Source organism: Protopterus annectens, chromosome 17.part0, assembly GCF_019279795.1.
Source record: "Protopterus annectens isolate FY-2018-M chromosome 17.part0, PAN1.0, whole genome shotgun sequence".
In the NCBI taxonomy this organism is placed as follows: domain Eukaryota; kingdom Metazoa; phylum Chordata; order Ceratodontiformes; family Protopteridae; genus Protopterus; species Protopterus annectens.
The window spans coordinates 149,813,196-149,835,412 of NC_056751.1; the positions used below are offsets into that span (position 1 = coordinate 149,813,196).

A 22,217-nucleotide genomic window follows, 5' to 3' on the forward strand; every position below is an offset into this window, starting at 1 on the left:
GATGGGTTGCCAATTGGTACATGGATAGAACCCACACAGTGAGAGTTGCAGGCTCTAGGTCCGACTGTAAACCAGTTACAAGTGGCGTCCCCCAGGGCTCAGTCCTGGGACCCCTCCTGTTCGGTATATACTTCTCAGAGGTACAGGCAAGCACATATAGATGTATATATACGTGTGTGTGCGTCTGTATACATATATATGTATGTTGAAAATGGATATAGATAATACGGTGCAAACAGTGAAAATGTTTTAGTCCCTTTAGTAGTAGGCCATGGACCACAATTAATAAAAAAAGGAATTTATTTGAAAGGGCAAGAGTTAAGTGGGAGAAGTTGTTTCTCCCCACAGAACAAGTGGAGAGGCATTATCAGATTTGAAAGGATACTTTAGAGCTAGACAAAGTTAAGGATAATACACATAGCATAAGCAAAAAGAATACACATCAAAATGGAAGGAAATGATTTTGGGGGGCACAAAATATGGCAAGTGGAATTGTGGATGCATGCACTTTAGGAGTAGAGTAACCACTGTGCAGAATATTATATGTACAAAACAGTAGAAAATATTTTGATAACTAAGCCAAACCAGGAATGGAGAAAAGAGATTTTACCTCTAGGAGTGACTGTAAATAAGGATACAAAACATAAGCAAGAGGAAGCTGGAATTTATTAGTGTAAATCAGCAAAGGAAGCAAAGTATTGGGAACAAATAATGAAGAAGGGAAAAGTCATAGCGTGAGATGAAGCCAAACAGAAGTTTGGGCTACAGGTTGGAGACTGTATTTCCTACCAAGTGATTGATAACAAAGTAAGGGTCTAGGAAAAAGGGATAATGGAGTGTTAAATGAAATACCAGCTCTTGTAGAGTTTATAATTTAATCTAGCACAGAAGCTGCAGTAAAAAGTGGTTAATTAGTAGGACATGTAAATTAATGCATAATAACTGTAGTAATCCATCAAAAGAGGTTAGAAAAGACTGTGATATGGGAATGGAAAGGCAATATGCAAATAAATAATAGGAGGATTTTGGCATGAAAGTGTTTGCATAGGTATTTCTATACTCCATATAAATGTCAAAGAATGTTTCCTCTAGTAGACCGCAATTGCTGGAGATGTTATGGGAAAGAGAGTGGTACCTGTGAGCATGCTTTTTGGGAATGTAACAAGTTAATAGATTTTAGAAATTCCTTACAGGGTAATCTGTCAAAACTGTTGGGGGAGCAATTTTTTTTTAACTAGGGAAACTATTTTTTGAGCTGGGATATAGAAACTGATTTTCCTTGTCATACTAAGGCCCTACTAAGTTTAACACTGTTGGCTTCCAAAAAAGCAGTTACTAAGAAATGGAAATGAAAAGCGAAACCCAACTGTAACAGAATTGTTGAATGCTTTAAAGGAGGTAAGAGAAACGGAGGTGAGATCTTTAGAAAAGAGAATGCGTAAACTACATAGAAATAAATGGTACTATGGGAACAGTACATGCAGAATAATGTTCAGGAGGAGTGATGCTTCCTCCTGAGCATCAACTTCTGTAAAATAGGAAACACTTATCCTAGGTGATGTAAATATAGACTGGCTAAGTATCAATAATGAGAGAACTAACAGTACCATTTACCCATCTAATAACCACTCCAGCCAGACTCAGTAACACCTGCCACCATATATGACCTTAGACTGGATACTCACAAACTGCCCAGATAGTAGCTTCTCACTGTCTGTCTCTCTTGACTTTCTGAGTGACCACTCCCCTACTTAAATTTTCAGGGGTGGGAAAATATTCATAAACAACAAATTCAAAAAACAAGTGAGAAATCTTTCATCCTTTATCAGTGTCAAAGATACTTTTATCTCCAACCTTACAATGCCAAACTGGAAGCCATTACAATTCCTCCCCCAGAAGAGACTGCATCATTTTTCAACTAACCTTTCCTAGATCTCTTTAATTCCCAAGCTTCTTTCCTTGTAAAAAAGAACTAAAACAAAACTAGACCCATGGATTTCTAAAAAACTAAATTACTTATGAACCAGAGGGTTAAAACTGCAGAATTGTTTAAAAAAAAAACAAACAGCTCCTAACCTTCAAAATTGTAGACACTTCAGGAATACAACTAAATACAAAATTAATAATTATAAAAAAAAATCTTCATGAACCTCCAAAACACAAACAAAATCAAAGTTTTTTTGCTCTACAATCAGTAGCCTTTTATACCACTGCAAAATCTCCCAACCTAGCCCTGCTACTACCTCTGACACAATTTAACTCTTAGTTCATTCAGACTGTAACCTCTGTTGTCAAAGATTCAACCTCTCCGGTTAAGTCACCCACTGAAACATCTCCCAACTCCACATCTAACCTTCCTTTCACACCAATCCCCACCTCTTACATAAAAAAATCTTTTCAAAGTTAAAATCTACAACTCTCACTCTTGATATCTTACTACATGAATACATAAAACTTTCCTCTGCTACCCTTGCATATCCCATATCTATTCTTATTAATTGCTCAATAAGAAAAAACGAAGTACCCTCCTTATGTAAGAAGTAATTTATCCTCCCACTCCACAAAGGAGGTTACTCCCCTGAACTCTCTAACTATAGGCCCATTGCCATCCTGTCTCCCTTTAACCAAGGTACATGAGAAATGTATTCAAGTTAGGCTCCTTAAGTACATTACTGAAAATAATTTACTAACACCCTTGCAAGATTGCTTTTCTCCTTACCACAACTCCACTTCATTACTCTTAAACATCACCACTATCATAAACTAAAATAAAAAAATGATGTAAACATTGTTTCTGCTGTTTTCTTTGGCCTCTCCTTTGATAAACACATTGCCACAGTAGTCAGTGAATCCTTCTACATGGCACACCTCATCACAAAAGGGTTCTCATCCAGGAAAAAAGAGGTCATTGTTCCCCTCTACTCGACACTCATTAGACCCATTATAGAGTACAACGCCTTTTGAATGTACCTCACAAGACATCTGCAGCAGCTGGAAAGGCCACAGAAGTACCTCACAAAGAGAATTACTGGCCTCAAACAGATGCCCTACACTGATCGTCTTAAAAAACTCCAGCTTTACTCTGTAGCATATTGCCTCCTCCGAGGTGATCTCTGCCTATCATATAAAGCTATGTCAAACCCAGAGCTGTTGGACATGCTACACCTAAAGAAATCCCAATCCCTCTGAGCTACACGTTCTAGGGCCCTAAACCTTGTCACCACAATAAACAGGACTTGCTGGAGGGATAGATTCCTGTCCCAGAGACTTCCCATACTCTGGAACAGGCTACCCATCTATGTCAAGCAAGTCCCTCATTAACACTCTTCAAGAAAAATCTTGATGAGTGGATGAGAAATAGGAAATACACCCTGGGGATCACTTCTTTGGCTCTACTCTACAGGGGCACAGGAAATTAACTTTCTTGTAATCCAAAATTAGGCACCGGAGACCAGCAGTTCCAACACACAAGGTATTTAATGTTCAAACACAGCAAAAGGAATACACATCCACAAATAACATAAACACTGATAAAACACTTCCCCTTACGTTTTCATCTCATAGAACTTCATCAGATGGACAAAAACATCATAGTTACCTTGTTAAATAACTTTTCCTGTTTGAATAGACCAATGAAATCAGTGAGACTGTCACATGCAGTTTAGAATCCACTCACTGTTTCTGTATCTTGGTAACTAATTGAATCACTGATTTCATTGGTCTATTCAAACAGGAAAAGTTATTTAACTAGGTAACTATGATGTTTTTGCCCATCTGATGAAGTTCTATGAGACGAAAACGTAAGGGGAAGTGTTTTTATCAGTGTTTATGTTATTTGTGAATGTGTATTCCTTTTGCTGTGTTTGAACATTAAATCACTTGTGTGTTGGAACTGCTGGTCTCCGGTGCCTAATTTTGGATTACTAGTTACGTTTTGGGCACTTTTACCACATCTTTGCTGTTTAAAGATTAACTTTCTTGGGTTGGCGTAAGCCAGGAAACTTTGTTGGCTAGGCTTACTTAGGCCCTTGGGCCGATAAGCCTAGTACCTACCTATGAACCTATACACTGGGACTGTATACATCCCTTGTTACCCAGTTCCACAGCTACATCTCCAATAGAGCCCAATCAATTAAATGATTTAATATCTACTCAACCTTTCTTCTTGTCACAGTAGGGAAACCTCGGGGCTCAATATTTGTACCTCTGTTCTTCTAAGTCTTTATAAATTATCTCCATACAACAAAAACAAAATGCAAATCTAGTTCAATACATTAATTTGCAGTATCTCTAACCTTACCATACTTCAGGAAAAAAAAAACAAGAGTCTCTCACTTCTGTTGAATCTTAGTTGACTAACTCTCAACTCTTCCTTAACCATAAAAGACTAATGCTATTTAGCTCCAAACAAAACACCTCTGATAAAGATATATTCAAAATCAACTCCATAAATAACACAAAAACTGAATGGATGCTGACTTCCAGGATGGGTGCACACTCATCGGCAAATTAATTTTAGCTCTCCCAGTATGAAAAAAAGAAACTGAGAAATAAGAGGCAGTAACTCTTGCCAGTTTTAGTAAATTCAGTTACTTGCCTGGATGCCTGGAAAGAAGAAACTTGGAGAGCCTGAAAGAAAATCAACTAAAAAAGGTGAAGGGAAAACACTGACTGGGAAGAATCCTACAGATGTCCAGCAAAATCTTCTTCAAGCTCCATCTTCAGTGCAAGACATGACTTCCAGTAAGTAATCTAGAGAAAAAAAAAAAATCAAAATTGCTCAGAACCTATTAAAATAAATGAGACATCAAAGGAGTATATCAGCTCAAATAACAAAAGGCTGGAAAAACTGGAAGAAGCTATTCAGATGAACTGATAAAACTGCAAAAATCAGAAGTCAAAGTGAAGAAAGTCTAGCTGAGTATGAGACTGCTCAAGGAGAGACGTTTCAAAAATGGTTGTTAGATGACAGAGCATGCAGGTGAAAACGAGATGTTTTCTGCTGTACCAGAATAGCTGGAAGGAACAGATTGTATTAATTTTGTTCTGTTTATCTAAAAGTACCTAGTGAGCTTCAGAAGCTGCTTTTCCAGTTTGGTGTGAAGTTGTACACTAGGTGTTGTTTAAGCACACTTCAAAATGTTTTGACTGAGATTCATAAACTGTAACACAGATGCATTGCAAAAAATAGCGTGCCCCCTTAGCCATTAAGTGTGCACAAGAAGCAACTTAGCATGGAACTGCTAGGGCCTAATGTGTAAGTAAGGGTATTCACTTGCTAAATTGACCAAATCACACAGAAATATGAACCAAACTGTTACAGATTATTTGACCAAGCATGCCACAGTTCACACCATGATATGGCTTCAAACTCCATAGACCCCTTGCTGTGTAATAAAAGGCCATGGGCAAATGAGTGCAACAGAGCTGTTTGAACATGTATAGATTGTATTTAAGACTACTGTGCATGTGCATGGCCCGGCACATGCTCCATAGCACAGTGAAGAGCTGGTATCACACTGCTCTGTTTTTGATTTAGAAACATTTCAGATAAATGACTACATTAGCATAATTGCTACATTATGAGGCCAAGAAAAGTGCAGTAAAATGTGTAGTTGCCATTGTGATGCTTATCATATTATCTGTACTGCAGTTGGAATGTTATACACAGTCAGGACCTGTACTACAGCAGTTGTGGTAAGGGGGCACAGACCAGCAGCACTGCGGATGCAGATGAGATATTCTTACCAAGCTGGAGAGGTTACTTGGAAGCAGCTTGCACACTGTGTGACTGACAAAACAGTGTGGTTTGAAAAGGAATCACAGGTGCACCCATTCCCAGCTTACCAGATGGACTGCCAAATGAAGTCCTTAATGGAGCTAGTAAAATTGCAAGACACTTTACTGAATAGAGGTATTCACTGAAACAAATCAATAAAATATTTCAGGATGTTAAGAATATTAAAGCCACAAAATATGTCCCCATTTTAACAGCTCATGAAGTAATGAGCATATCCATAGATGATAAGAAGTAGCAGCAGGCATTGACTTTTTCATATAATCTGGACACATTGTATTAGTGACATAGAAGAGAAGAACTGGGCCATCTTGAAAGCTAATGGTGACCCATGCAAATCATAGGTGAAGAGTTTATTAAGAAGAATGCACAAAACATTTAAAACGTTTTTGAGTCAACATTTGAGAAGCCATTGGATGGGCTCATAAAAAGCAAAAAAGTATGAATATATGCCAGGTTTGTGGTCTCTGTAGGTATGTTTTCATGGGTACCTATGTGATTGTTGAAGATTATAAAAAAGTTATCGATTGTGATAGTATTTACAAATGCCTGTCGATGGGATTAGAATACCTGGCTTTGTGTGAGACCATTTTATGTGGGCAAAATGAAGAGGAGGCTAAACAAAAGGATTTATGAACATGTCTTTAACTGTAAGGATCAAACAAAAACAAGAAGTATTATATAGACATTTCATGTTTTTTGGCAGGAGGTAGTAGGTGAAAGGTATGCAGATGTAATGCTAGAAGTAGCAGGGGATTGCAAATGGAAAGCAGTGGTCATGTGAATAATGTCTTGTTTAATTTCTATTGCAGATGGCGACCACGGTTATTATACTATATGCAGGGAAAATGAGTACTGTTATTCATTTTCCAGACTTTGATCAACAAATACCTCAAAAGGTACAGTATAAACTATGTTTTTAAACAAATCTCAGGTTGAATTAGTCTAAAATGTGGGTTTAATAATCATAGTGTGATGTAGCTACCAATATAATTTAAGAATGCATGAATATTTTTTTTCTATTTGGAACATTCTGCTATATTGTCAACTTTACATTATAATCACAAAGAGATCTGGTTACTTTTACCAAACCATATGTTTTAAACTTCATCCGGACTTTCACCCATCATATTTTTTTTTGTTTGTTTAAAAGCGGAAAACATTATAGAATGATCAGTGATGTCTGAAAGCACCTCCTTATTATAAATGTTATAGCAGATAATTTATAATCATATCTGGTGTACAGTACATGTACATATATTCACAACAGCTGCTGTAGTAATTGAATGCTGTTCACAACCTGTGATGGTGGGATAGAAGTCTTGACACCTAGGAGCAATTGCTGATTCTTACAGTCATATTTGAAAACCATCCTGGCAGTGACTACATAATATGTATGAGGTTGCAGCAGACTGATTCTGTAAAATATATCTAAATGTAAGTATGTGCACTGCTTTTGCACCACTGAGTATGTAGATATACTGTGCAGCAGAACTGTTGTTTGTGTCCTTTAGCTGACACCAACCTCACTTAAAAGTATGGTATTGATAAAACTAACTACTTGTAGTAGAGTGAATCCCTTACTCTTCTCTGTCTACATTAGTACCACAGCTCCCATGAATTGTTACCACTTTACTTTCCTGCAGTAGCTTCTAATGCCCTTCACCCTGTGGGTCTGAATCAGTAAGCAATGCACATAACTGTTTTATTGTCTGTATCTATGGATAGTAGAACAGCCTATATCGGAAGTGAATACATTGACAGAAGAACTGGTATTGGAAGTATTTGGAGGTATTACGGTGGTGCTGCGGTAGCGTTGTCGCCTCACAGTAAGACGTTGTCCTGTTCGATTCTCAGCTAGAGCGTTTTCTGTGTGGAGACATGCGTGAATGGGTGTACCTTCGTTGAAGGGCCGGCAACTCGGCACGTAAAAATCTACTGCCAATCATTAGCAGACCGGAGTTCCGCTGTGGCGACCCCTAACCGGGAAAAGCCGAAAGACACAACAACAACTGGTCTACAGGGTAGATTCAGTAAAAAGTGATGCTGAAGACTTGCAGTGTAGTAGTCGTGTCAATTATTAGCCATGTGTTGACACACCTGACCTTATCTTCCCTTCTATTTGCTTCCCTTCTGTATCCTTTCCCTCTCCTCTCTTCTCTTCTCTTCCCTTATCTCAAGTTAACTGAAAAAATTGTGTAGAAAAATTATTATGTACACCTCAGATATAGATATGCTGTACAGCAATTAAAGTAGTCATGTTTTATGTGTATAACATCACATATGCAGCATAGTTTAATATATTTTAATGGATACTTATAAAAGGAGTTTTCCTTAACTAAAGCAGGCAATGTCGATATGCACTACTTTACAATATACACAAAAATTGTAAAAAAAATCCTCTTACTGTCAAAATTATGTCAGTAGCTACAACCAAAAATACAGTCCATCACAAACCTTTTTTTCTGTCTCTGTTCTAAGTAAAAAACCTCATCTGTACCGTAAAACACAACTAAATCAAACAATAGCTGAAATAAAACAATTTTGTACCATTTGTGTGATTAATATAGTATGAAACTAGCTAAAGATATTTAGAGTGCAAACATCTGATTACAGTTGTTTGCAGGCAGTAAGAAAACATTTCTGTAGCTTTATATTTTCATCAAGGAAGAGTCTTGCCTTCCCTGAAAACTATACTACCTGTGATTCATGGTTTAACAAAGGAATTTTTATTCTATTTCTACAAAATTTTAAATGACCTTTTATTCCAGTAGAACCCAAGAAGAGTTTTGAACATGTGTTCCATGGCATACATGTTGTATGAGTGGTATTCCATTTTTGCACTGTAAGGTAAACAGGGAAATGAATAAAAATGGCAGTATTTGTTTTTATAATTATTGTAGAAAACAGGGGAAGCAGAAGATAAATAGGCAAATGTGTACCAAAACTCTTTAAATATATCCAGAAGTCTGTAAAGTCAGTACTAATTAAAAAGGCATGAAGTTTTAAAGTTTGTGCATACTTTCATTGAACTAGTAAATATAAGTTCACCTTAATAAAGAGAACTTTGCTTTCATTTAATGTTATTATTATCCTTGTTGTTATTATTATTATTAATATCATTATAGTGCATTAAACATATATTTCTAAAAATTTCAATGTGTTATAGTGTGACTGTATGAAGACTGCACAAAGCAGAGAGAAAGTACATTTCCAATAACATTGTAAGTAAATGCTTTCTCTGCAAATGGCGACGTAGTCCTTTTCTGAAGTGAACCATTTACACAGTTTGTGTTGCTTCTAAGTGTCTTTTACATTTAATGAATTATACTTTTGACTGAAAATAACAAAAACCAAAGCAGAATAGTAGTTAAAATGCAGAAATAGGCAGCTAATCACAACATCACTCTGCAAATCTGGCTGAATGATTCAAAAGACAATAAAGACTCCCTTTAAAATAAAAAAAGCAGTTGAATTATCACTTAGAATTTGGAGTTACCACTTTCATCCTGTTTAACAGGACTTCTTCAGATTCATTTAAAACAATGTGGCCAACTTCCTTTTATAGTTTATAGAACCAGGAAATTACATCATACTTCTACAAAGAGTAAAATCAAGATAAAAAACAATTTACAAAATGAAAGTTTCCCTTACAAAAATCATAAGATACTTGAAGTGGAATATTACAAAAAATATAAAATAAACATGAAAATGAATTATAAAAATCACTTTCAAAAGAAACACTTTATATCCTAGTCTCTAATACTGGCTTTAGTAAAATAAAATCATTAAGTCCTGGGGGGGTTGCAAGCATTTAATTTTAACTGCCAAAAAACTTCTTTTTCTTCTAATAATAACTTACAATTGCCAACCCTCGGGTTAATGTGTATCCTTTCCAAAATCGCAAATCTGAATGTATTACAGGTGTTGTTACTTTCCATGTGCCTGTACAAAGCATTCTTCCTGTTTTGTTTCCTAATTTGATAGAAGTGCTCGTAAATTCTGTTTTTAGGAACCTGTCTGTTTTCCTGACATAAAATGCCGGACAAGTGGACCACATGACTAAATAAACTACACCCTTTGTACTACAGTTCCCATACTGAAAGATGACCTTAGTCTGATTCATATTTTCTAGCTGTATTTCTCCTTTGAGATATATGTATTCACACTGATTACAACATCCACACTTCTTGGTCCCCTTGTCTCCTGCATACTTTCCTTTATTCTTACTGTCCTCTAAGTTAGCCTTAATATTCCTACCTGTTTTATATACAAAAGTTGGGCTATTTCCAAGGAATTTATAAAGTTTGGTGTCACTCCAGTATATTCCAGTTCTTTGTTATTACATATTTTACCATAGGAGAATAAGGGCAATATTTCAAAACCATAGCTCTACTAAAATTATTTTCAGATGTATTTTCGTGTACATGGGTAAAATCTGTTCCCAGTAAGGGTTAGTACAAAGTTCCCCATTTAGACAAAGTGTAGTCAATGGTCTCTCTAATAAGTTTCTGGGGGTACCCCCTTTCCAAAAACATATTACCCACCGTACCTAATTATTTAACCATTTCGGTATAGTCAGATGTCATTCTTGCTGCCCTAATACATTGTCCTTTAAGTATGCTTTTTTTCTGTCTATAGGGATGACAGCTATTAAATTCCAAGTAAGAATTACTAAAGGTGGGTTTATGTCGGATGTTGGATTTAAAACCTCTATCAGTGTGTGAAATGTAACAATCTAAGTAAGCTAAACCTTTCAAATCATAAGTATGAGTGAACTTAAAATAGGAACATCTGTTGTTAAGGTATATAACAAACTTTTCTATATCCTCAGTTTCTCCTTCCCATAAAATAAAAACATCATCAAGGAAATGTATATACAGTTTGAGATTCCTTTTGTAGGTACTGTTGAATACATGTTGGTGTTCCCATTCAGTTAAAACTAAATTTGCAAATATGGGGGCACAAGAGGCCCCCATAGCGACCCCTTTTATTTGCTTAAAGTATTCACCCTCATAAAAGATAAAATTATTCTCTTCTATTATGCACGTAAACTAATATTGCACCGTAATTGTACTACCAACCAGTCACATCTCCCCCACCCCTCCTTATCACAAACCACAGGGCAAAACACCTAACCATATTGTCAAAGCCCACCCTGAAGTGAAAATATTTCCAACGTTCACTTTAGCTGCACACATATCACTAGATAACAAAATCTCTGTTTATACCTGATATTACATTCTAATACATAAATACCAATTCTACTATTGTTAAACCCACTATCACAGTTGGCATGCTCTTCCTTACCTGCCTAGCTTCTTTACTCTTAATTCTCAACCTCACTAGAGCTATATCCTCGCTTACCTCCACATATCAATACACATCAACAACCTCCTCCAACCATCACCCCAATAAACAGCATAACTTCTCACATATCTCCTCTCAGCTTTTCCCCTATACCCTCCCATATTATTCAAGCCACAAATTGGCCTCCTCACCTCCTACAAAACCACACTTGACACCAGTATCACCACCTAGGGATAAAAATTACTTTCTATGGTACTCCTTCCTCATTACCTACCTATTCAAATGTGGAGACGTACATCCTAACCCTGGCCACCCTTCTAATTCTAACCAAAAGAGTAACCCCAAAAATTTAAACATACTTAAGCTGAACCTTAGAAGTATATGTAATAAAATAGCCCCATTGAATGCCTGGATTGAGCAAAATAAACCTGACATACTAGCCCTTACAGAAACATGGCTACACCCCGGTGTAAAAGACTTTGCAATAACCAGAGGAGATAGATCTAAAAAAAAGGGGGGAGGGATAGTACTTCTATATCACTCTACATTCAACATCACACCCTACAACAGTAATATACCCACCTTTTCCAGTGCTGAGGGACTAATCTCCTTTTTGAACCTCAATATATCAAAAAGAATTTGCATAATAGTAATATATCCCACCAGGTAAGAATATACCACTGTCTGAATATATTTTATCCTGGACATCCCAAACAATAAACCTTGAAACAATAATCTTAGGAGAAGTAAATACAGATTGGCAAATCATAGCTTTCAACTCCCCCACAAATAATGTAAATCTGCATGTTCTTTCTTAGCTTATCAATGCTCCAACAAGATACAAAAAAGATAACTGCCAATCCACCTTAGACTGGATTCTAGCATCCCACCTTGCCAATTACCCCTCTTCTGATACAATGTCTAATTCCCTGAGCGATCATCTACCAGCTTATTCCCTTAGAACAAACTCCCAGCAACTAAGAGTGCACACTATAAAATTGGTTAGGAACTCAACTAATTTTTGTCAGCATTAATTCAACAATCTCCTACAAGAAATAGACTGGACACCCCTTAAAAAACTACCCCTTAATGCTGCTGTGCTGTACTTCAATAACACCTTCCTTCACATACTTAATAGACTAGCTCCCATTCATATGGAAAGAATCAAAAAGAACTCAGCACCACGGCTCTCTAAAGAATGTAGACACCTGATGAAGCGAAGTGAGCTAGCCTGGTCAACCTGGAAACAAAACAAAAATGAACAGAATCATGTTAATTTCAAAACACTATGTAACAAAGTGACAACACTAATCGACAGATATAAGAAGTCATATTATTCACAGCTTCAACTCTAGCATAAAATCAACCCCAGTAAATGTTGGCACTCCACATCTTCTCTACTTAACCCTGGAAGAAATGGAGAGCACACCCTATCACCAGATACCCCTCCATCACAAATAGCCGAAAACTTTAACAAGCACTTCATAAAATCAATTTCGGACTTATTAACTAACACCCCTAATGCTGGATACCCCCATGTTTCACCCTATTCAGACACCAGTCCCAGGCCATCAACTACTTCTTACCCTGTCATTACTAACCCCCCATACTCAACAAAATGTCATACAAACCCCATTCTCATTTCAGCCCATACCCACTGACACCATTAAGAAACTGCTACATAAACTAAAACCCTGCTCTACCTCAGCTGATAATCTCCCCCCGTACTACCTCAAACTGGCTGCTAACTCAGTTGCCTACCCAATCGGTATCCTTATAAACAGGTCTTTTACCGAATCAGAAGTACCTACCATATGGAAACAATCTCACATCACCCCCATCCACAAATGAGGCAACTCTTTTGATCCTTCCAATTTCCGTCCTATATCCATCATGTCACCCATATCCAAAATTCTCGAGAGAGGTATCCATCAGCAGGTAATGCAATATCTATTGCAAAACAATCTTTTAACCAAAACCCAACATGGCTTCCAACCTAGACACAGCACAGCTACAGCCCTATTATCTTTTACAGACACCGTGAACAAGGCCAGAGACGCAGGATGCTATACAACCTCACTATTCCTTGTTCTCTTCAACGCCTTTGACACAGTATCTCACCCCTTACTTTTGAATGCACTGTCTAACCTAGGCTTCTCACATAACACAGTAAAATGGTTTCAGAGCTACCTCAAGGATCGTAAGCAAGCAGTGAACTGGTCCAATGAACTCTTACCCTTCCTCCACAACCCTACTGGAGTCCCCCAAGGCTCCATCCTAGGACCTCTACTCTTCAACATTTCACAAACAACCTTCACACTGCCTGTTACCCTGGGACCCTCATTCAGTATGCTGATGATTCCACCATAATCTGCACTGTTCAATCACTACCAGAACTACTTTCAAAAACTCAACAGTCCTTTACTGCAGTTGAATCCTGGCTAAGAAATGCCCAACTCTTTCTTAATCCAAAGAAGACAAAACTAGTACTCTTTTTCATCCCCAAAATACCTCCCCTGTCACTGATCATTTCAACATCCTTGTATCTGACAACACTGTCATTGAAATAGTGCAGGAAACCAAACTTCTAGGTGTTATCATTGACAATAAACTTTCATTTGACCCCCATATACAGCAACATATAAAGAAAACTCATCAAAAACTGGGACTCGTATAGAAACAAACATTTATTTACTGCAGCAACCAAAACTACCCTTGCAAAAACATTTTTACTTCCCAAAATTCTACCCTAAGCAAGTTGGAACAGTGCTACAACAAAGTTGCAAAGTTGCCACAAACTCTAAATATCACATATGCCACTGTAAACCACTCCTAGAATTAAACTGGCTTGAACTCTCCAACCAACTTGCCTTTATTCAGCTATCCACCTTACACAACCTTATTTTCAAGCCTACTGCCTGCCGTGCACTAACTAGTCTAGTCACACCTTACATACCAAATTGATCCTTACGATCAGAAGACAAAAATCTCTCGCCTATCTCAAAACCCACAAGAAAACCTGGTCACTGTCTGTATTCGTACTCTGTCTCTATACTTTGGAATTCACTACCTCTAGCTACCAGGTCTATGCCTACACGAACCCATTTCAAAGCCTCTTTAAAAAATCATCTCAAAATTCATGGCTCTGCTCCTGCATAAAGCCGGCCTAATGCTCAGGTCTTCCTCTTTCTGTCACATTTCAGTCCCTCACAGACTGCAAGATCCTAAGGCTCTTCCATCGCCTTCTCTGCTTCTGTACTATATCTTTAAACTACTGCTCAGGCTTTATTGTTTCTATTCTAATTAACTCTCTCTCACTGTCTATCTTTATCACCAACTTTCTGGCTGCTGTTTTCCTAACTGAAACTAACATTCTATTTTGCTTGTACTATTAGAGTCAGTGTCACACAATGCACTGCCTATGTACTACTTTTTTGGACAATGTCTATATCATGTATGGTCAGAGTGACTATTATTGTCTGTAATGTTTTAACTGTATAGAATTGTCTAGATGTGTAGTAATATATTGCGACATCTTGTAGCAGTTTGTTCTTTCAACTTATTTTTTGTGTAGTATTTCTAATGTAATTTTTATTGTATTGGATTATACTATATTTGTATTGTACTGTATGTGGAGCTTTTCTCCCTGGGCCTTTGCTGAAAATGGATTCTGTAGACCCAGTCAGACCACTCCATTAAAAAAATGTCAAATAAATAAATAAAATTTTCTAATACAATAGTCATAAATTCTAATGTAGTCAATATCTTGTCATTGTCTAAATTGGAGTGCTTAACCATGGATTGGTGAAATAATTCCAACTCCTCATCTTTGGGTATGGAATTAAATAAGTCCACCATATCAGTGGTAACAAATTTTAAATCTTTATTCCAAAGTTCATGTTTCAATCTCCCTAAAAAATCCCATGAGTCTCTGAGTATGTGGAGGATATTTTCATATATGTGTTTTAACCAATTATCTACCAATACACCAAAAGGGAATGTTTTAACCAATTATCTACCAATACACCAAACATTCCATTTTGGTGTATTGGTAGATAATTGGTTAAAACACATATGACAATATATGTGTTTTAACCAATTATCTACCAATACACCAAACATTCCCTTTTGGTGTATTGGTAGATAATTGGTTAAAACACATATATTGTCATATATGTGTTTTAACCAATTATCTACCAGTACACCAAAAGGGAATGTTTTGGACTTACTCCCGCAGACTCTCGGTCGGAACGGGGGATGTAAAATGTCTTTATGCACTTTAGGCACTCCAAAGATAGTGGCTAACACAGGATGTTTGACTTTCAAAAAATTATAAGTGTCAAAAGATATTCTTAGGTCCAGCAAAAATGTTTCCAGCCATAAATCAATGCGCCTATACGCTATATTGATCTCATTTAGTGAAATCAGTCATATACTGAAGTGTTGTACAAAATCTCATGCATTTTGTTGGAATAATCCATCTGATCATATAGCACAATCCCCCGTCCCTTGTCAGGTTTCATGACCCTGACCTCTGTATCATTACATATCTTTCGAAATATATCTCTTTCTGTTATGTTTAAATTATTTTTTTTTCTTTTTACCCTTTAACTCTTCTTGAATTTTGTATAAATCTATAATTAGTTTGTCCAAAGTGACAAGAGTAGGGTGTAAAGGGGGGTTAAAGGTGCTTTTTTTCTTTAAGGCTGGTATTAAAGTTCCCTGTTCCTTGTCTTTAAAATATACTGCTAAATTAAGCTTTCTAAGATATAATTTAGCTTCAATGAGGGAATCAACTAAATCAAAGTTAGTAATGGGAACAAATTTCATGCCCTTTAGAAACGGAGAAAAATGCTATTTGGTTACTTCTCTATCAGTGCAATTAAAAATTCTAATGTTTTTGAAGCATTGAACAACTTTGTTAGACCTTTCTATCTGCATTCTTTGTTTGACTGGTATATCTTGTGTGAGGCCTTTTGTGAATGTTTACAATTCCTCCCCTGATCCAAATCCCAATAATACCCTTTGTTTCTCCTGTGGTAATGGCTCCTGCTGTCCTGAACATTTCCAGGACCATAATTCTGGTTGTAATTTCCATCTGGTATACGATTCCTTTTGGGATAACTTTCCTTACTTCCTACATTAGATCCACTGAACTTGTAGTAGTTATTCTCTCCATTCACCTGCCTGTAATGATTCCATCTGTAAGCATTCTTATGTTCTTCGTGTTTCACTGTTGCAGTCATCACATTTGGGTTATCTGCTTGCAGTAGCCCTCAGTCGGCCTGATTAACAAAGTCGCAGGTCCTCCGTCGGTTGCTGTCCCTTCTTCCATGACGTCAGGTCGTCAGGGGTATAAATCATGCAGCCGACACCATTACATCAGTCTTTCTTGCCATGCGGTGCCTGAAGTAGAAGCAGTGTGCAAGTGCCAGTCAGCAGACTCCTGAAATTTTCATTTTCGAGTTTCAGAACCGAAGTCTTCAACTAAAAGATAAGTACCCTGTTGGGGAAACTTTTTCTTTCTCTTAACCGATGTCAGTAAAAGTAAATAATTGCATTACTTGTGGAAAGTAAATACCTCATAAAGATTTTCATTCGTACTGTATTCCTTGCCTAGGCCCCGACCATGACGTACCGTGCTGTCAGTTTTGTGCCTTATTTAAACCACAAACTATCCATTGTCGGTATATTTTCGCTTCTAAATACTTTGGTGCTCGGTTCAATTATCCTGGTATGTCTTCGGTAAGCCATCTGACTACCGACATTCCGAAAAAACACAAAGTTAAAGAGAGTGGCGGCTGGTGACTTCAAATCAAAGGGGGCGCTGCAGGAGACAGCTGAATAGGTGGAGCCAATGGGAGGGGGTGTGGCCAACTAGAAAGGGGCAGGGCTATGCTCAAAACCACAACAACTGGAACTTTAATTAAATATGCTGCCCTGGGTGCCAAACCATCAATACGCGAGTCCAATCAAGACAAAGAAGAAAAAGATATTTCAATGCATTGGCTACATGACAGCTTACTTAAAATCTAGATGGAAACAAAAAGATTGTGAGGCATGAAAAACTAAATTACTTTTTAAATACATTACTGGAATGCCAGTCAAAATCAAGTATATAAAAAAAAACAAGCAGCACTTAAACCACTTCTCCTTGCACTGCAGTTCTAATTATAATTTATATTCAGCTTTATAAATAAAAGTACCAAGTAACATGCTGAAAGTAGCAATCTTTGTGATGCCCCCACTTGTAAAAATGTATCTTATCCAAAAAAGACCTGCTGCCTGATAACAACTATCTACTTGGTTCATGGGGAAAACATGATCAAAGTAAAAAAATGAACAGCAAACAAGAAACAAGCTCAAGATAAATTGCTTAAAGGATTACTGCACAGGTTATGGGCCACATTTGATAGATTGGCATTCTGTTTAGTTTACGAGTAAAGCCTGCAAAGATGACTGCAAGTCTCCAACAAATGTAATGAGCTTCTGAAAATACTGTAATCCTGCCCTTTATTACAAATACTATCATATGCATTTCAATACCTAAGGCTTGTACATTATCTAGTATTGTAAATATTCTGTGGATGGCAACAACAAAAATGCTTTTTCAATGTTGGTAATTCTTTAACAGTATGCTTATTAAAGCTTATTTGCATCTTACAAAGTCAGACCAGCTTACTTGATGGTCATTAAAGCATTGCTACTTACACAGAGCAACAGGGAACTGTGACATCATGCATTTTCTGAGTAATAAGAAAAATAAATCAACAGTATAAAAATATGACAGAAAACCAGAACATTTTGCAAAATCAAGGACAGATGAAAAGCCACTGTTGTACTTGTGTCTACCTTGGATGGGGAATACTCTGCACACTTACACTACATAACTGCTCCTTGTCTTGTCACTTGGACACATCCAGAGTCACTACATGGGGGAGTGGGGTGCAACAAGTATGTCACAATTTGAAATGTTTCTGGCTGATGATGGCTCTGGCACATTTGTCATACTTCTCAGCCTCAGAGCAAGAAATCCAAACAAAGCCATACAGAGAAGTGGGACAAAGGCCCAAAAATAAGGACATGCACCAATAATGACAAAACTGCCCAATTTCGAACATTTCCATCCTAAAAGTCTATTCAAACTTTAACAATCCACCAGGATCAGTAAATATGCACAATCTCTGAAGAAATAAATGTCATCTAAATAATTCTACATTAAAGAGATCTGAAACTAATGGAGAGGCTGCTGCTAGCAAACAACTTTATATTTCATTGTTTCATCTACAAGTAAAGTGCCTGCTGCCCTTGAGAAATTGCCTATGTTACATTAAAAAATGATAAGCTAGTAATATTGCAATAGGGAATGGATGGCAAACTGATAACAGCTTTATAGCTACTAGGTATCTTCACCAAAAAGGACTGCAGCATCCACCCCCTTTACAACACAGTATCAGCAATGCATCTGCATATTGTGGGAGCAGAACCCACAGCCTTCTGCATCAAAAGCAAGTATACGACCTGTTGTGCTATTAACATTGCAAGCAGACCCAGCATAAGCAGCACTAAACTTCTCTTCCCATGCTGCTCTCAGCTCCTTGTAAAATTTACTAGACACTCAGCTGTATCTCTCAACTTTGAAGCACAAGAAATCTGGAAAAAGCCAACATTTATTGGGGAGACAAAAGCCCAAAAACCAGGGACATATTTTAAACATTGCATGTATAATCTTGGAAAGTTGCTAGAATAAAATGCTGTGTTACTACCATACATTTCACTGCCGAGCCTTAAATCCAGGACCCTGTGTATAACAGTCAGAACAACATACCACTACACCAAATCAGCTGTTTTGGGAAAAAGAGGAAGACTGAAACTTAAATGGCTACCATTTAGTAAATTCAGTTCTCACCAAAGCTGTCAACCTCTTAGCACAAAACCAATAATGGGGGAATACAGTCCCAAAAGTAGAGACAAATTTCAAATACTCATCTTATCAACTTAGAAAATTGCTAGAATAAAATGTTTTGTGTTACCGTGTACTTTCTGAAGAATATGAAGTCTGAAATTCAAATGCCTGTCATTTTTATTTATTTAACATTTGTTAACCAGGAAAGTCTGACTTGGAACAAAATGCAATTTTCAGCAGAGGCTCAGGGAGAAAAACTGCAGACATATGTCTTTGTAACATAAGAGGATACCAGAGCAAACCCACACAAACACAGGCAGACTCCACCCCAGCCACAACTCAAACCAGTGAACCTGTAGCTGCAAGGCAACAATGTTACCACTGCACCATCAACTATTTAAGGAATTAAAAATTCAGAAACCACAAATTTTATGAGGAACAGAACAGAGATATAGGTTCATAGGTAGGTACTAGGCTATCTGCCCGAAGGCATTTATAAGCCTAGCCAGAATGTGTTAGCTTTCGCCACCCCCTTAGATTAGTTCCCTGTGCCTCTGTCCAGCAGAGCCACTGAAGTGATCCCTGGGGTAAACTTTCTGTTTCCCATCCACTCGTCAAGGTTTCTCTTGAAGAGAGATATGAGGCAAAAATCTGCAAAACTTCCACAAATGGTGGTAGTTAGGGAATTCTGGCTCTTGCTACCTGAACCCAATGTATAGGGTTCAAGCCTGAGGTACTCTCTAACCACCACCAGCAGGTATCCTGAGTTCTCTCTAGCCACCAGCATAACAAACACACACTGTCTCTCTAGCCATCAGTAGAAATCAATTGGGGCATTACACACACACACACACACACACACACACACACTCACTTCCTAGCAATAACACGTACCTGAGTAAATTCCTCTGTTTCTATCTCGTCTGCTTCTAAAATAATCCTACTAGCAGTAAGGAGTATCCTCTGCTGCTTCTAGCAGCAGTTGCGGTCCATTTGTGTCAGCAGATGAATTCACAATGCTTAGTTGAGTTTATTCAGTACATGCAGCAGGGGGAAGATCAGACAAATGACATGGGGACTAGAGTCTCTAGCTGTGATAATTGTTTCTTGTGAATGTGAATGGTGCCTACTTTAACTGTAAACTATTAAATCAAAATACATTTTAGAAGAGATCATCCTCATCTTTGTAAATAAATCACAGACTTTTAATCTGAAATCAGAACTGCACAAACAATATGCAAGTAAATCATTAAGCCACTCAGCTCTGATCTGTATTTCTGCAATGTCTGTTAGCAAACAGTTTAATTTGATAGCTTGGTAAGATACTATCAGTCTTTGATTTACAATGAAAAATAAATTATTGTATCTTTATCATGCAAAGCACCTTTTTAAATCTGCAGCATAAGCAAATGTAAGTTAAAAGCAAAGGCATAACATTGATTGGTACTGTATGTTACATTTTGTTCTTTATTGAAAAATTCTTGTTCTGTGGAAGCCCTACAACTCAGTCAGGTCTTAATTGTAAATATACACCCCACTCAACAGGTATTGTGATGCAGACTTTCTTACTGTAAATTATATTTCGTGCTGGTTGTCTAAACACTGCATGTAACATGTCCAAAATGAATAACTGTGTGCTTTTGTAATGGAAAGCTGTGGTTTAACATCTATATTATTTTCTAGTTTTGTATGAAGTGATCACAATATGCAAGTAACTCAAATCTCATGATTCAGGGAGAATGTACATGCTATAAAAACAGTGTTTCAGATTTCATAATGTCATTTATATATATATATATATATATATATATATATATATATATTACAGTGCAATTATAGGGAAATCTACATTTATATGGCATCTAATGAAAATGACAATATTATGACAGTTGGATAGGCAAGATAAAAATGCAGATCAGCAGTTCTGTTTTAAAAGAAAATTTGAAGGGATATGGGTCAGAGATTGTGAAGTTTTACTATACAGATATAAAGGCAAACGCACACACACACACACACACACACACACACACACGCACACATCCCTTGAAGATTTATTTTAATTTTTTTCAGCAATCTTATGAATGATGAGCAAAATAAACTGTAATCCTTACAATCAGGGACAGATGTCCGACAGTCCGACTAAGTAAATTAATTAATTAAAAAAAAAAAAAAAGGGTACAGAGCCAATTCCAGCAGACCAGCACCTACCCCAGTTAGTATATGTATCTCAGTCTTCCTGTCTGCTCTCTCACTGCAGTCAGTGCAAGCCCTTAGCCACCCAAGACAAAAAAAAATAAACGAAGCAGTAAAGCACCACCGACCTCTTGATCAAGAACAGTACTACTGTGCTAGTGCTACTGATTGTTTCTCACTCTCTTTTTTGAGAAGAGAGCGAGAACCAATCAGTAGCAATCCAGCCATCCACGTCATGTATGTGCTTCCGGACGTGGGATTCCGAACCCCCTTCTAATTATGGTGCAGTTAAACCCGCTTAGACTTCTGTTCGGTATGACCCTGACCTTGAGTAGCATCTTACCCTCACCAAGAATGATGCCACAATATGAAGACAAGATGATCAATTTCAACAATTAGCTTAAGTATTGGTGTCATTCAAAGGGGATCCAATGCCTGTCAGCCTGGGATGACATGCTTGACAAGCCATGATGCTTCGCTAGGGATGGCTTGCACCTGTCACCCCTGGGCTTTCAGATATTGGCAAAGGCTCTTGCCACCCCCATAGTGCCTTTTTTAGGCAAGGCTCAAAAGACAAACCCACCTCCATAGGTATCACAAGGGATAAGAAACTAAGAGTAATGCTACTCAATGCCAGAAGTCTAAATCTCAAGATGCACGCACTCGAAACTCTCCTTAGCATGGAGAACATTGATATCTGTGCAGTAACAGAAACCTGGTTCAAGGCTCCCGAGAGCATCCCAGCACTACCAGGTTATACCTCATACCATGTTTTTCGGCCCCAAAACTTGGACAGAACCACAAAAGGAGGGGGGTATCAATATTCGTCAAAGATACCCACACCTCCAGGTTGGTGGCACAGCACGAAACATCAGAGACTATCCATGTGCAACTAACAGTGGGTAAAACTGCCTTCCAGTTTATAGCCTGCTACAGACCACCCTCCCAAACCCAGGAACCCCACTCGGCCTTCCTGAGAACACTGGAAAATAGGAAGGTCCCTCCAAACAC

The 22,217-nt window shown here is 37.5% G+C and overlaps 1 protein-coding gene across 3 annotated transcripts in view; it reads left to right on the plus strand.

Moving 5' to 3' along the window:
* Positions 1-22,217, plus strand: part of SLC35D2 (solute carrier family 35 member D2) — a 649,758-nt gene that overhangs the window by 125,787 nt on the left and 501,754 nt on the right. For all 3 annotated transcript variants that reach the window (XM_044059523.1, XM_044059521.1, XR_006363184.1), the window contains exon 3: positions 6,610-6,696. In XM_044059523.1, the coding sequence (XP_043915458.1) occupies positions 6,610-6,696 (87 nt within the window). The remainder of the gene's footprint in view (positions 1-6,609; positions 6,697-22,217) is intronic.